At 41.6% G+C, this 14010-nt stretch overlaps 2 protein-coding genes across 3 annotated transcripts; both read right to left on the bottom strand.

Annotated features, from left to right (window-relative positions):
- Positions 1 to 197: 197 nt before the first annotated feature.
- LOC115684776 (isocitrate dehydrogenase [NAD] regulatory subunit 1, mitochondrial-like) lies at positions 198 to 5239 on the bottom strand. 2 transcript variants are annotated; one of them, XR_008817080.1, is made up of 5 exons: positions 4556 to 5239; positions 3277 to 3516; positions 1073 to 1151; positions 447 to 771; positions 198 to 346 (listed from the first exon to the last, which is right to left on the bottom strand). XR_008817080.1 is itself a non-coding variant. In XM_030609649.2 (4 exons), the coding sequence occupies exons 1-4, from the start codon at positions 5075 to 5077 to the stop codon at positions 497 to 499; spliced, it is 1116 nt and encodes a 371-aa protein (XP_030465509.2). In that variant the 5' UTR covers positions 5078 to 5239; the 3' UTR covers positions 198 to 496. The 2 variants fall into 2 exon arrangements, 1 of the variants encoding a protein (XP_030465509.2); XM_030609649.2 differs by having other exon boundaries at positions 198 to 771.
- Positions 5240 to 9723: 4484 nt separating this feature from the next.
- LOC115685859 (phosphoserine aminotransferase 2, chloroplastic) lies at positions 9724 to 11389 on the bottom strand. The gene has a single exon (XM_030611000.2). The coding sequence runs from the start codon at positions 11319 to 11321 to the stop codon at positions 10014 to 10016; it is 1308 nt and encodes a 435-aa protein (XP_030466860.2). The 5' UTR covers positions 11322 to 11389; the 3' UTR covers positions 9724 to 10013.
- Positions 11390 to 14010: the final 2621 nt, after the last annotated feature.

Raw genomic sequence — 14010 nt, 5'->3', positions numbered from 1 at the left:
ATTCCGAATCAAAATCAGAAATTGAAAACCTAATGATGTTTTGCCTCCATCAACGGGGCTTGAGAAGAGGATTGAGGGCAATGTTGACTCTAGGAAGTCAGTAGACAACCAGCAAAACACATCAGGGTAGAGGAAATCGAGCCGGGCGGAGGGAAATTGAGATATAATCATAAAACGCATTCGACATATTAAGACACGGCATGAAACTTCGAGTTTCCCCCATCTAACTTGAATTCTCAAGTTTACATTGAGGATGTCGCCATCCTCAGATAACGTACAGCAAAATTCGGTTAAGAAAACTGCGCTGTCTCATCTAACCAAGACCTGCTGTTGTTTTCATGTTTAACTGAGATTATTCATAAAACAAATAGGATTTAGGTGAAGTCCCAAATAATTATGTGAAAAGAAGATTTTATCAAGAATGTGGGCAATATAGATTTCCATGCCCGGTCAACAAATTTCTCCAGAAGTTTAGAGGATGAAGATATCTTGTAGATTAGTCCAAAGCTTGTATGACTGCATCAGTGATCTCTTGTGTAGTGCTGTCTCCGCCTAGATCCTTCGTCCGGTACTTTCCCTCCGATATTACTCGCTTCACAGCTGTTTCTAGCCTATCAGCGAATGATGGAAATTGGAGATGCCTCAGCATCATGGCAGATGATAGAAGCAGGGCTACAGGATTCGCCCTCTTTTGTTCGACTAGCTTTTCATGACCCACATTACCTGCTGAAGCGCCTTGCTCAAAAATGGCATGATCAGCCCCCACATTACCTACAAAAAAATATATGTTCTGTTCAGAACTTCATTTTTTTAGATGGCAAGAGCTAAGGCACTTCTTGTCTGTTCCAAAGAACTAGGGCACAAGTTGAATAGCACATGATGTTATTTTATAAACAAGGGCCAGAAAGTTCTATTTAGAGTCCGACACAATTTGATTCTCCCTCTCTCAAGTAGCTCCATGTCACATCCTAGTTCCTACAATTCATAAATGTACCTCACGAGAAGCAATTTTCAGTCACGTTGAATGAAACATAGGAAGAATACTAGAATGTGATGGAATATTAAGGTATACCTCCCGGCATGACTCCAGTTCCACCAGCTATGCCAGCTGCTGTATTTGCAACCAGATTCCCGTAAAGATTGGGGGTCACCTGCAAATTACAAACCACACTTCAGTGGAGCTCATTGCTTTAGATTAGGGTGCAATAAAATGATGTGAACACAATATAGTATTTTTAAGAAGATGACCAGCAAAGTTGAGACTAAGTGACCGAGTAATTATTGCACAAGCTCCAATGGTAATGTTTCCCTCTTCATTCAGGTATTGTAGCCATTCCAATAAAATAACAATGATTCCTCGATAATCAAACATACAAGTCTTTATTATAGTTGTCCTAGAGGGCCTTCTATAACCAAGATGAACCATTATTGCTGCATATGCCTCCAGTCATAGCCAATTAGTGATCCTGACATTTATTGCTTATATCAATGGCCAAGTGAACTTCAGGCTAGTCATATGTCATATCCTTAATAAGGGCTTGCCATCAAACGGTCAGAAGAAATGTGTTTAATTGACCTTTCCTCCCATTGTACGTGATTATTATTGGAAAAAATTCTTTCCCTTCTTATATTGTCTCAGCAACTTCAAAGCAAGAGAAGTCTGTGATAAACTTGATTCTTAACCATGGCTGGCAAAATAACAGAAGAGATAGCATCTATAATGATACACAACTAATCTCTCTTCCATTGCAGCACTCTAGAAATCAAATAGAATGCACAGGAAGAAGCAAAACTACCATCAAAGGGAATTGTGTATGAATTTCTTCCCCGCGTAATGTATACTTAGGCTCGCATGACAACGATTCTCATGCCCTGGAGCAACATTCTCGCTCAAACGATTCTTTTTATTCCGTGTCCTAATTGATTCTCGAAGCATTTTAAGGCGTTTGTTAACGCCCAAAATTCCATCCCCGGAATAGAAAAAGAACAGAAATGCGTTTGGTAACGCCACAAAATTTCTTTTTATTAATAATATTTTTTAAATATTTTAATATTTCTTTCTTTTTTCTTTTTTTTTTTTCTTTTCCTCCTTCTTGGCCATAGCCTCTGCTTCGCCGACCATGACCGGTAAAATATTTTTTTTATTAATAATATTTTTATTAAAAGTATTTTTTCTTTTTTTTGGCCATGGTCCGGTCGCCGCCATGACCGGTAAAATATTTTTTTTATTAATAATATTTTTATTTTTTTGGCCATGGTCGGTAAAATATATTTTTTATTAATAATATTTTTTATTAAAATATTTTTATTAAAAATATACATTTTTATTTTTTTGGGCTATGGCCTGGTCGCCGACCATGGCTAGTAAAATATTTTTTTATTAAAATATTTTTATTAAAAATATATATTTTTATTTTTTTTTTTTGGCCGCCATCAAAAATATTTTTATTAAAATATTTTTATTAAAAATATTTTTTTTTTTTTTTCCAGGGAATTGGCCATGTATGAATGAAAGTTATTTTTATTAATAATATTTTTATTAAAATATATATTTTTTCTTTTTATGGCCATGGCGCCATAAAATATTTTATTAATAATATTTTTATTAAAATATTTTATTTCGGATCTTTGAAGCCTCAAATTTCCGCGTAATGTTTTTTATTTGATTCTTAATCTGTTTTTGCTTTCTTCCGCTTCTAACCACAGAAATGAACAAAATAACAAAAAAAAAGAAACTTCATCCAAGATAACTTTTTGCAGACATCTATTTAGTTAATTCTCAAGTTGATATCAAGAGCGAAGAAGTGCTAAATCAATGCTTTAGTCATAATTAGTCTCTAGTTTAAAACTAATATACTGCGATATCCTCCAAGAACATGCTCTCTGCATTCTAAACAGGTAGTTTACCCCAGTTAAAATCACCCAAATCAATCCTCCTGGCCCTTCTCAGACAATGCATAGTGTCTATGCATGGATACACATATACATAAAATAGCAAGAAAGAAACTCCAAAAGGTCATAAAGGAATATTTTTTCAATCATTATACTCCAACTTTTGCTTCCAATCAGTAATCTGTAACCCAGTTGTGTCAACTTCCATCTCTATTCTGCAAACTATCTACAAGCCCCAACAAATAAATTCGCTAGATTCGCTATCAAGATACAGTATATATAATCTTTTAAGTAAGACAAATGCTGAAAGAGCTGACGGAGTATTTTAACTCATACCTATAAAATTAACACGTGAATGAAAATGTATACGTTGAGAAACCATACCATGACATCGAATTGTTCAGGCTTGGAAACGAGTTGCATGCAACAATTGTCCACAATGATCTCACTATACGTAATCCCAGGGTACTTTTTGGCAACTTCTCGGCATGATTCCAGGAACAGACCATCTGCTAGCTTCATAATGTTGGCTTTGTGGACGGCAGTCACTTTCTTTCTATTGTTCAAGTAAGCATACTCGAAAGCGTATTGTGCGATACGCTCTGAACAGAACTTTGTCATCACCTAAGAGAACAGTAGTATGAGATGCTTAAAAAGACCAAACTTTGCAATGCCGACAAAAGGAATAAACGAATAAAGGGGATTGAGCAACCCAGTTCATTTATAGTGATATTTTTATGTCGTCGTGAATGATAAGGTAGTTTCATCACAAAATTCACAAAAAGTAATGCTCCTGAACCAATTGAAAATCTGAGTTAAGTTAGTGAGAATATATCATAAGGAGAAAATATCATGTATACCGTCATTAGTCTCGGACCTAGTGGACCCCATGTAAGAGCCAACTAATTCGTTGGTCCTTGTCAAGGCACGAGTCAAACAGGAGAGATATCATATCACTGATCGATCAAGCAACAGAGTAAATAATTGACAAAAGATCAAATCACTGTAGTCAATGTTGACTACCCAAAGCAAAATGCTTAATTCGGTCAAAACCAATGCCACACCCCGGTAACAAACTTCACTACCCGAATATAGCAGCATATCAACCAAAACCATGCAATAGGACTCAAATTCGGTTGAAAGTGACGCTATTCATACAGCAACTAAAACATTGGAGACAAAATTAGCAGGGACATTGGGCATCCGCAATAATGTTGAAAAGGCACAAAAGTCCCTGTTTTTTACATCCCACAAAGATAGCCCCTATAAGTTGCGCGGGTATCTCCTATGTTTGATCGTAAACACTGTCGTGACTTCGTTTGTAAGATGATGGACACACGCAGATAGCAACTGTAATCTACTAAAAATGCGCAAACTTTGGGACAAACAAGAGGCGTGCGTATAGAATTTTATATCCTCAGGTATGTTGGTCGCTACATCACTTCAGCAGAGGGTATTGCCCATTCACTCCAAAATTCCACAGGAATATCATCGAACACAACAACGACGCTTAAGACAAACCACTTCAAGCCTAGTTTAAAAGCACCTCAAAGTCATCCATCCAAATCCAAACACCACAAGCAGCAACACAAGACAAACCGAAATCAAAACAACCAAGATGAACGGAAAAAAAAAAGCCCGGGCGAAACGAATCGGATTATACCTTAAGACTCTCCACGACACCAGGAACCACCTCGTGCTCGAGCCCCGAGTACTCCCCCTCCGTGTTCTCCCGAATCACCACGATGTCCACGTTCTCGTGCCGCGTGGGGAGCCCCGGCAGGTTGAAGCAGTTGACGAGGGAGGCGTACAGATCGAGCTCCTTCCTCAGCTGGACGTTCAGCGAGCTCACCCCGCCGCCGACGGGCGTCTTCAGCCCGCCCTTCAGGCACACCTTGTTCTTCCGGATCGACTCGATCACCTCCTCGGGCACCCGCTTCATGTCCCCGTGGACGTCGTACTTCTCGAAGTACACCGGCGCGTGCATCGCGGACATGACCTCCTCGACGGAGGCGGTCACGAGGGGGCCGATCCCGTCGCCGGGGATGAGGGTGACGCCGCGCGGCGCCCCGTCGCCGGGCCGGGGCATGTAGGTGACGGATCGGGAGAGGGGGGCGACGCGCGGCGGAGGGCTGGATCCGGAGAGCAGGCGCCGGAGGGACGACGCGATCGAGGCCCGGGCCATCGTTTCCGGCGAGGACGACGACGACGGAGGAGAGCGCGCCCCTCTTTTCCGGGAGGATCGGAGCTTCGGAGGTGGACGTCGATGGCGGACCGTCGCGCGATTTGGGAGGAGAATCGGAATTTCGCGATCGGAAAATGAATATTTCTTTTCTTCTTCCTGCTTTTGTGTTTTTTTTTCCAATAACATAATAGAGTTGAAAAGTAAGAGCGGAAAAAAAATTGGAAAAAAAGGAATAAAAATTTTGAGAGCGTTAGCGTGAGAAGAGGGGCGAGACGGGGGCGTGGTCAACGGGGCTTATGTACGTGCCACGTGGAGGGACCTGAGCATCGGAGGGCTGATGCGGGCGAGAGCATGATTGGTACGAAAGAGTGCGCCGCAGGGGATCGAGCGTGTCGGGCTCTTTGGGGGGGGGGGGGGGTTTGGGGGAGGGAGTCAACGGCGGAGGTGAAACGCGCGGCGTTTTGGGTCAATGAGAATTTTCTTTATGCAGAATTTTTTTTTTGTTTAAATTTTTTTTTTTGATAAGGATTTTTTTTTTGTTTAATTTTTGGGGGGGATAAAATAAGAAATATTGGTCGCTCCACGCTCGATTGGACCCTTTCATTCCATGGAAGGGACTACCGGGGTCCACCGCAACAGGACGAGTTTCTTAATCGGCATGCTTGGAAATTTTTTTTTTTTTTATGCAAGCAACAGGCGATTTATAAATAGGGCTAAGTATACCGAAAGTTATAAAATTTATCACGAAAGTGGAATTGAATCATAAAAGTTTTCAAGTTGACGTATCAAGTCTTTTAATTAACTTCGATCACCTTAAGGAATGGAAAATGCGAATAAATTTTAAGATTTGATTGCACTTTTTGAAAGTTTTATAAAATTCCAGGACTTTCAGTGCACTTACAATTTTTTTTTTAAACATCACTTCATAACTCTAAGCAAGATCGCGTCTATTGAAAAGGCCGTCTTGCCGACTCTAACGATGATAACTTTTAGTAATATTTCATCTTTTCGAATTCTTTATTGATTTTGTTATTTTTCTTTTCTTTTTCTTTTCTTCCTTCTTTTCGTTTTTTTCCCCCACGGTGGCCGGCGAGGCTTGGGGGCCGCAGGCGAAGTCAACCTCACCCTCGACTGGCAAGGCCACAGCCGCCTTCGCCTGCGTTGCTCAGGCCTCGCCAATCGCAGGCAAAGGCGGCCTCCCCCTCAGCTGACGAGGCCATGGCCGCCTTCACTCGCGTCACCGGGGCCTTGCCGGCTGTAGGCGAAGGTGGCCATGGCCTCACCTAGATTTGGGCGAGGGCCGCGAAGCCGCCGGCCACTACAAAGGAAAAAAAAAAAAGAAAAGAAGGAAGAAAAGAAAAAAAAAATTGAAAAAAATAAAATATTATTAAAAATTTTCCCCGTCAACGCCGGCGGACCAAAATTGGTCGATGGACTGAATTAACACAAATACAAAATGTTTAGGACTAAATTGGCAAAAAAAAAGCTTATGACCGAATTGACACAATTACAATTGGTTTAAGACTTTTGATAATTTTCCCGACTTCTTTTTCAACTAAATTAATTTCCTTTTTTATGAAAATATTCAGAGAAAATTTAAACTAATTTAAGTTCAATTATCGGAAATAATATAAAACAATCGAGGAAGGCTAATGAAAAATACTCATCTAAATAAACATAAATGAAATACAAGTATATATGCAAATAATTTGAAAATAAAAAAATTTACACATGGTATCCTAATAACGACTCCACAAAAACTACGACCGAGAGAATGTCTAGTAAATTCGATACTCTCGACACCGAGTCGCTCACCATGTTTTCAACAATACAATATCATCGATGTCCTCTTATTTACATTGACACGTCCGGCCGAAATCAACTCTTGCAAAAACCATCATGACCTATATGACATCCATTTTTAAATTTTCTGCGAGCAGGCTGGACTAGTTGTTTTTCATGATTTGTTTTACAGTATTGAACTCGGACTCCCAATGGCGCCTACGACACCGGCGGATGGTAAAGACAAGAAATGGAAACCTGACCACTCTCGTCGTCCTCCAATCTTGCCGTGTCGACGGCGGATGGCCGGCACTTACACTGTGAGTGGTGGAGTAGAGCTACCCCGGGTTCACCGGAGGTGTAAAATCACAGCCAAAGAGCTACTTTGAGTGCCCAAAAACAACAAAGAGGCCGATTCGGGAAAGACTAGTCCCGCCTCGAGGGAAAGTTTAATCACTACTGCTTGGGTTTGGGGAAGAAGACTCGACTGGTTAGATAGGTTTTCTTGATTACAGCATGAGGACTCTTCTCTTGAATCTCAAGGAATTAAGGGAGTGGAGTTGCTTTGGATGGACTTCTGGTTAGTTGTGCTGCTGCTGGATGGTCAGTACAGACGGATTTTCTCATCGGGTTCTTTTAACCTTTGTTTCTCCAGAAAGTTTGCATGGGATTAAATAAAGCCAATTATACAGGAAGAGAAAGCAAAACGCTTTGGTTATTGATGTGATTCTACTCTTCTCATATTCATCTTGAAATTACTAGATTCAAATTAACCGAATTGTCTTTGATTAGATAGTGTTCAACCTATATCATGGGAAACTTCCTTTCAAGTATAGGTGTCGAAATGGGTCATGATCCCGTATTTTAACCCATTTTTTATTAGTTGGGTGCTACATGGGCTAGGATGGGTTTAACAGAAAAAAGCCCAACTAATAATGGATTGCAATGTGTCAAAAATAACCCACTGTCAACCCATTTATTATATCTTGACCTGATTGTAAGCGGGCCTTAAAAGGCTCAAGGGAAGACTGGGGAAGGAACTCCTCAATATAGTGGAGTGTTCTTGCCCGTAAGTTTTTTTCCGTATTCCTTCTCTCCCGAGAAAAAAAACAACATGAGGGAACTTAGGGGGACTTTGGGTGGAGAAGGTAGACTTCACGTCAGTCGCAAGGTTAGCTACTACTACTGGGTAGGCAGGTATAGTAGCCTCTCGCGCCTCGAGCATCAAGGTGAAATGTTTGAGCTCCTGCTGATTAGCTTGTGCGAATAAAGCCCACTTTCATATGGGTTATGATGGGTTTAATAGAATAAAGCCCAACTAACAATGGGTCATAACGGGTCTAAAAATAACCCACTTTTCAACCCATTTATTATCTCACTCTCGACCTGCGAAGAACAGCGAAGCCATCTCCGATTTTGCCTCCGTCCTACCATTTACTCTAAACTCCCGATCGCAATTCTTCACTTCATTGTCATCGTTCCTCTTCTTCTTAATGTTCGTCTTCATTTTCACCGTCCGATGTTGATGAGGAGCTTCGACAGAAACTGCAGCTGGTAGATTCGATGGTAGTCCGAGAACCGAGTCGAGCTTGCTTGAATTCAGGTTTAGAGGGTTCGGTTCGAAGGTTTTGGTGCCGCGAGCTCCTTCGCTGGCTCCATCAGGGGAGGAATGTTTTGGTCGTCTGCCACTTCGACAGCAATATTGTGGTGTTTGTACGGGCTATTTCATTTACTGCCACTGAGGCACGTAGCGAGTGGATGATTTGATGTACGTGATTGGAGAGCTAGATGAGATTAGTTTGGTTGCATGTAAAGTGTTTGTTGAAATGACTTATTAGAGAATCTAGCTTTGAAAGCTCGTATAGCTCGACTAAGTGTGGGCCAATTTTGATACGGTAAACTGTTTTCCTTTCTATCCCTAGATTCTATTTCTCCCCCAAGACATCTAAGCGAACTAAGCCAAAAGTCGAGTAATCTTTTTTAATTGACATGTCTCATTCTAAGTGATTAGCTGAGCGAATTCAGGATTTGCAATTTTCTGGTGTGATGGTATTTTGGAATTTGAATCGGACTCTCATTTGCAGAGAATCGCCCATCTCCTCGTCATATTGCTCAAATGAATGAGCTATTGCTATCACGGCACAAAGTTTTGAATTCCAAATTGCCCGAATGAATTTAAATGGATCGGGTCAGGTATGAGTCACTAAATATATATTGCCCTAATATGGGTCAAAACAAACGGGTTAAACATGTCAAATTGGGTCCGATCGTTCGCGACCCGACCCAACCCACCCGTTTGATGGGCCTACCTTCAAATTTGTAATCTGTCAAATATATCATGAACCTCAAACAAAGTATACAGATAGGCGGTAAAGAATTTAACCAGGACCGGAAGTGAACATCTTCGTAAAGAAAAACTAAACAACTGTGGGTCCTATATAATTAGCCATGCAATTAGCCAAATGTCCCTGCCAATTTCATGATGTCTAGTGGTTTGACGATTCGTATTTGTAGTTGTTGAATGAGTGAGTTGGTGAGTGATGCATAAGTTTCAGCTTCTGTCAAGACATTCCTCCTTTAGATCCAACAGAAAAAGTTTTGAGAACTTCCTAAAACCATCTTTTCAAACAATGTCCATACTTAATCCTGATTCGTGTCAACAAAATCATAAGAGACATGAGAAGATCAAACGGGGGGGAGCTATGAGAAACTACCGTATATACTCTGTTATTCAAGAATGGTCCTTCCAAAATGCAGACTGCATTTTGTTTCTGCAATGCTAGAATCAAATCAAGATCTCAGACAATGCAATCGCTTTCAGCCGAAATTCTTCTCCAGTCTGCATTTTATTTCTGCAATTCTAGTACAATCAAATCAAGACCTCCAACAATGTAATTGCTTTCAGCCAAAAATTTTCTCCAACCCTTTGTTTCTTGGCTTATATAGGAAACCACAACATCCAAAAACTTCCCCTCCAAAAACCAGGACAGAACCCAACTTCTTCTCACCTTCCACCCTCCAATCCGCAGAGAACAACAACATGACATCAGGAAAGATACAGAAAAAAGGGGAAAAAAGCAAATGATTAAGCACTACTTTACTCTATATAAAACGAGACTCAAATCCACGGTCCATGGAAATTGTGGATTCAAATCTACGCATGCCTTGCCTGGAAGTCTCTCATGAAAGCAACCAGCTTCTCAACACCAGCCAAAGGCATGGCATTGTAGATTGAAGCCCTCATGCCTCCCACCGACCTGTGCCCCTTGAGCTGAACCATCTTCTCCTTCGCGGCCTCCTTGATGAACTCGGCCTCCAGCTCCGACTTCTCCAACGTGAAGGGCACGTTCATCAGCGACCTCACCGACGCCTCGACCGGGCACCTGTAAAACCCTTTGCTCTCGTCGATGGTCCGATACAGCAATTCGGCCTTCTTCTTGTTCTTCTTCTCCACCTCCTTCAGCCCGCCCTGCTCCAACAGGTCCTCGAACACGAGCCCGCACATGTAGATCCCGAAGCAGGGCGGCGTGTTGTACAGCGAAGCGTTTTCGGCGTGGATCTTGTAGTCCAGCATCACCGGGGTGATCCCCTGAGCGTTCCCGATCAGATCCTTCCTGACGATCACGATGGTTACCCCGGATGGGCCGACATTCTTCTGCGCCCCGGCATAGATCACCCCGAACTTGGACACGTCCACGGGCTTGGAGCAGAAATTCGAGGACATATCAGCCACCAAGAGCCCGCCTTTGTTCTTCGGAACAGGGTAGTTCTTGAATTCGACGCCGTGGATCGTCTCGTTCGCGCAGATGTGCAAGAATTTAGCATCCGGGTCCTGCTCGACCTCGTCGAAAGATGGGATCTTGGTGTACTTCTCGGCCTTCCCCGACCAAACCACCTTGGCCTTGCAGTACTTCTGAGCCTCCTTGAAGGCCTTGTCGCCCCAAGAGCCGGTGACGACGTAGTCGACGGGGTCGTCGGGGGTGCAGAGGTTGAGGGGGATGGCGGCGAACTGGGTGGTGGCGCCGCCCTGGAGGAAGAGGACGGCGTACTCGGGGGGGATCTCGAGGAGGGACCGGAGATCCGACTCGGCCTTCTGGATGATGGAGGAGAACTCCTTGCCCCGGTGGCTCATCTCCATGACGCTCATCCCGGATCCGCGCCAGTTGTAGAGCTCCGACTGGGCCTTCAGGAGGACGTTCTCCGGCAGGACGGCAGGCCCGGCGGCGAAGTTGAAGACCCTTTCCTGGGCGGCGGCGGCGGGGAGCGGCGGCGGCGAAGGCGGCCTCGGGTCTTGGACGTGGGTGGTGGCGGCGGCGCATTTGATGGACACGGGCTTGAGGGCGGCGGCGGCGGGAGGGAGGCGGGCGGCGGCGGGGAAGGCGGTCCTGGGGGTGGCCGCGGCGGTGGAGGGGGCGGTCTTGAGGAGGAGGGAGTGAGGGGTGGCGGCGGCGGCGGCTGCCATGGCGGCGGTCGGGGGGCGGTGGCGGTAGGTTTTATGGGCGGATCTTGGTGGTGGGAGAGAGAGATGCGTGGGGGTGGGTGGGTGGGTGGGCGGATCTGGGAGGAAATGGTGTTTTATAGGGGAGAGAGTATAAATCAATCTTTGGGATATTCTGGCAAAAGGAAGGGACAGACCAATTATAGCAAAAACTGTTTTTAATGTTGTTTATCTTTTGATTTGCAGCACAAATATCCATGTAAGGAGTTGGTGAAGATTCGAGTCATTTTCCATGAATAAATTTCCAAAGGGAGGATATAATAATAGTTCATAAAAATTAGTGAGTCGTTTTTCATCTGCTAGAAAAATGCTAAGTTAGAGAGCCAGTTCAATCTCGGGGTCTCGACCAGTAGTTATCCGTTGAAGGTGGTTATGTGTGATCTTAGGTGAGAATCGAGAAAGAAATTTTCTTCCTCATAAAAATCTGCTTAGAAAAATTAAGTTCTAACTGCTATTTAGAGCTAGAAGAACCCTAAATTAACAGAATTTTCGGAGCCGGTTCAACTCAAAATCGGGAAAAGAAAATGCAAGATTTTAAATTTTGACTTATTTGGACAAGGCACATAAAAACCATTTAAAAGACCACATCGAATTTCCAATATGCTTGTTGAGCCGTGGTTGAAAAAGCTTGATTACATTGATTTTATAATAACTTCACAACACGACAGCTCCTGCTACAACCTACAACCTACATAGAGTGAGACAATACATTTAGCAACATAAAAATAAAAACATAAAAAAACAACGACAACAACAAAGTCCTCCACTTATCGACAAGGTAATCACAATTCGCACTCTCATCGAGTTTGAGTCTTACACTCAAAAATGGATTTTGTTAAAAAAAGAAAAACATCCGGAGGGCATATGATATATAGCCGAATTAAAAAATATTATAATTTTTAATGCACCGATTGTCCTTTACACAACCAATGCTTTGCAAATTGAATATTTTCTCATTGAATATGCATAACGAGTGTCCCGATGACGTCCATCAGCAAGACCCTTTTGGTTTTCCTATACACATCTAGGTGGAAAGATCTCAATTAGGAAATTAAACATCTTAGAGACAGTCAAATTACTGGATGTTACTGCTAGAGTGTTGAAAGTTCATGTCGCTGGCAAACAAGGGGCATTCAGGATGGGCTTTTTGATTTAGTTTGCCTTTCCTTGCACTCCAAGATCTATCCCAATTGCAGAATTTTCACTAAATAATAGTCAAATGTTAGGGGCCGCGCACATGTGACACACAGGAAATCAGGAAAAGGACAATTTCTTTCCAGCATTTTCAGAAATAGGTCCTCTCCCGCGCATATTAAATGGACAATTAAAAAAAAAGAAGGTTAATACCACAAAACTATTTTGACCACTAAAAACTCCAAACTTATACATTCATGACAAATTTACCTTCCATTAGTTTTCGTTAAATTTTACCGTCAAATTGCTAAGTTGGATGACACGTGACAGTTAACAGATGTACCAGTTTGCGGTTTTACCCCTCCGTTTATTACAAGTTTATCAATTTGTGGTTTTTCGTGATATTAATCTAATTTAACAGAGGATAAATTTATCACAAATATACCAATTTGAGATTTTTGATGGTCAAAAAATTAGTTTGGGATAAATTTGTTACAAGTATACCAGTTTGAGGTTTTTGGTAATCAAAAAATTAGTTTAAAGTAAATTTGTCACATGTATACTAGTTTGGGGTTTTTTTCGAGATATTAACCCTAAAAAAAAATTATCATTTTTCGACGCACTTATCTATCTCATATTATCAGTAATCAGCGAATCGAAAAGAAACAGACATTTATTTAATGATCATAAATAATGAATATTGCGGAAACACTAACTCTTTTTAATTTCAACATGGATTTCATACGTGTGCACCCAAATCAAAACTAGTGGCCATGTTACACAGAATCACTTTCCTTTGTCAAGTTGTTGGAATCTCCAACTTTTGTAATCGAAACTTGTTAAATTTTATGAGTTGATCATCAATGTCTGGCCGAGGGCAACTTGACTTTTCATGATTTCTTTTCAGCATCTCTCTTCGTTGCGGAATTCAAATCAAACTTGACTTTGCGGGATTTCTTTTCAGCATCTTTCTTCGTTGCGGAGTTCAAATCAAACTTGACTCCCTCGTTAGAAGCTGTCTTCTAACCATGCCTACTTCACCTTAGTTTTGATGTCTGCGAGAGAGAGAGAGAGAGAGAGAGAGCATATTACATCAACATATCAGAAAAGACGAGAAAGGGAGAAACGAAATTAGGGAAAATGACACAAATGGTCTCTGAACTGTGACTCAACACGCAACATGATCTTTAAATTTTTAATTTGTTGAATGTGGTCATCAATTTACTGATAAATATTCAATGTAATCCTTATGTTTGATTAGACGACGAAACAACCGTTATTTGATGATAGTGAGTTGACATATCCATTTTTTATCCATCTACTTTGGAAAAGGAAAATAAAAAATAGGACATTAATATATCTATCGTTATTTAGTATTGTCAACTGTTTTTTTTTTTTTGCTAAAAAAGTATCGTCGACTGTTGTATCTTGAATTGATATGAACATCTTACATTGATAATTTATGTGTAACTTTTTTTTTTTGTTGAGCACTTAAAAATAACCGATTCAAAGCTATAAT

This window comes from Syzygium oleosum, unplaced genomic scaffold (genome assembly GCF_021117445.2).
Source record: "Syzygium oleosum isolate NSW1041296 unplaced genomic scaffold, Sole_v2.1 Sole_v2.08, whole genome shotgun sequence".
Classification (NCBI taxonomy): Eukaryota; Viridiplantae; Streptophyta; class Magnoliopsida; order Myrtales; family Myrtaceae; genus Syzygium; species Syzygium oleosum.
The sequence above is the reverse complement of the archived record's forward strand: the minus strand, read 5'-3'. Positions and strand labels throughout refer to the sequence as shown.

What these genes read in the sequence shown, in the direction of transcription:
- LOC115684776 (XM_030609649.2), bottom strand. Translation starts at nt 5,077, where the DNA reads ATGGCCCGGGCCTCGATCGCGTCGTCCCTCCGGCGCCTGCTCTCCGGA. An exon ending in GTGTCGTGGAGAGTCTTAAG is followed by an intron (nt 3,517 to 4,555) that starts GTATAATCCGAT and finishes CTGTTCTCTTAG; the next exon opens with GTGATGACAAAGTTCTGTTC. An exon ending in AACTGGAGTCATGCCGGGAG is followed by an intron (nt 772 to 1,072) that starts GTATACCTTAAT and finishes ATTTTTTTGTAG; the next exon opens with GTAATGTGGGGGCTGATCAT.
- LOC115685859 (XM_030611000.2), bottom strand. Translation starts at nt 11,321, where the DNA reads ATGGCAGCCGCCGCCGCCGCCACCCCTCACTCCCTCCTCCTCAAGACC.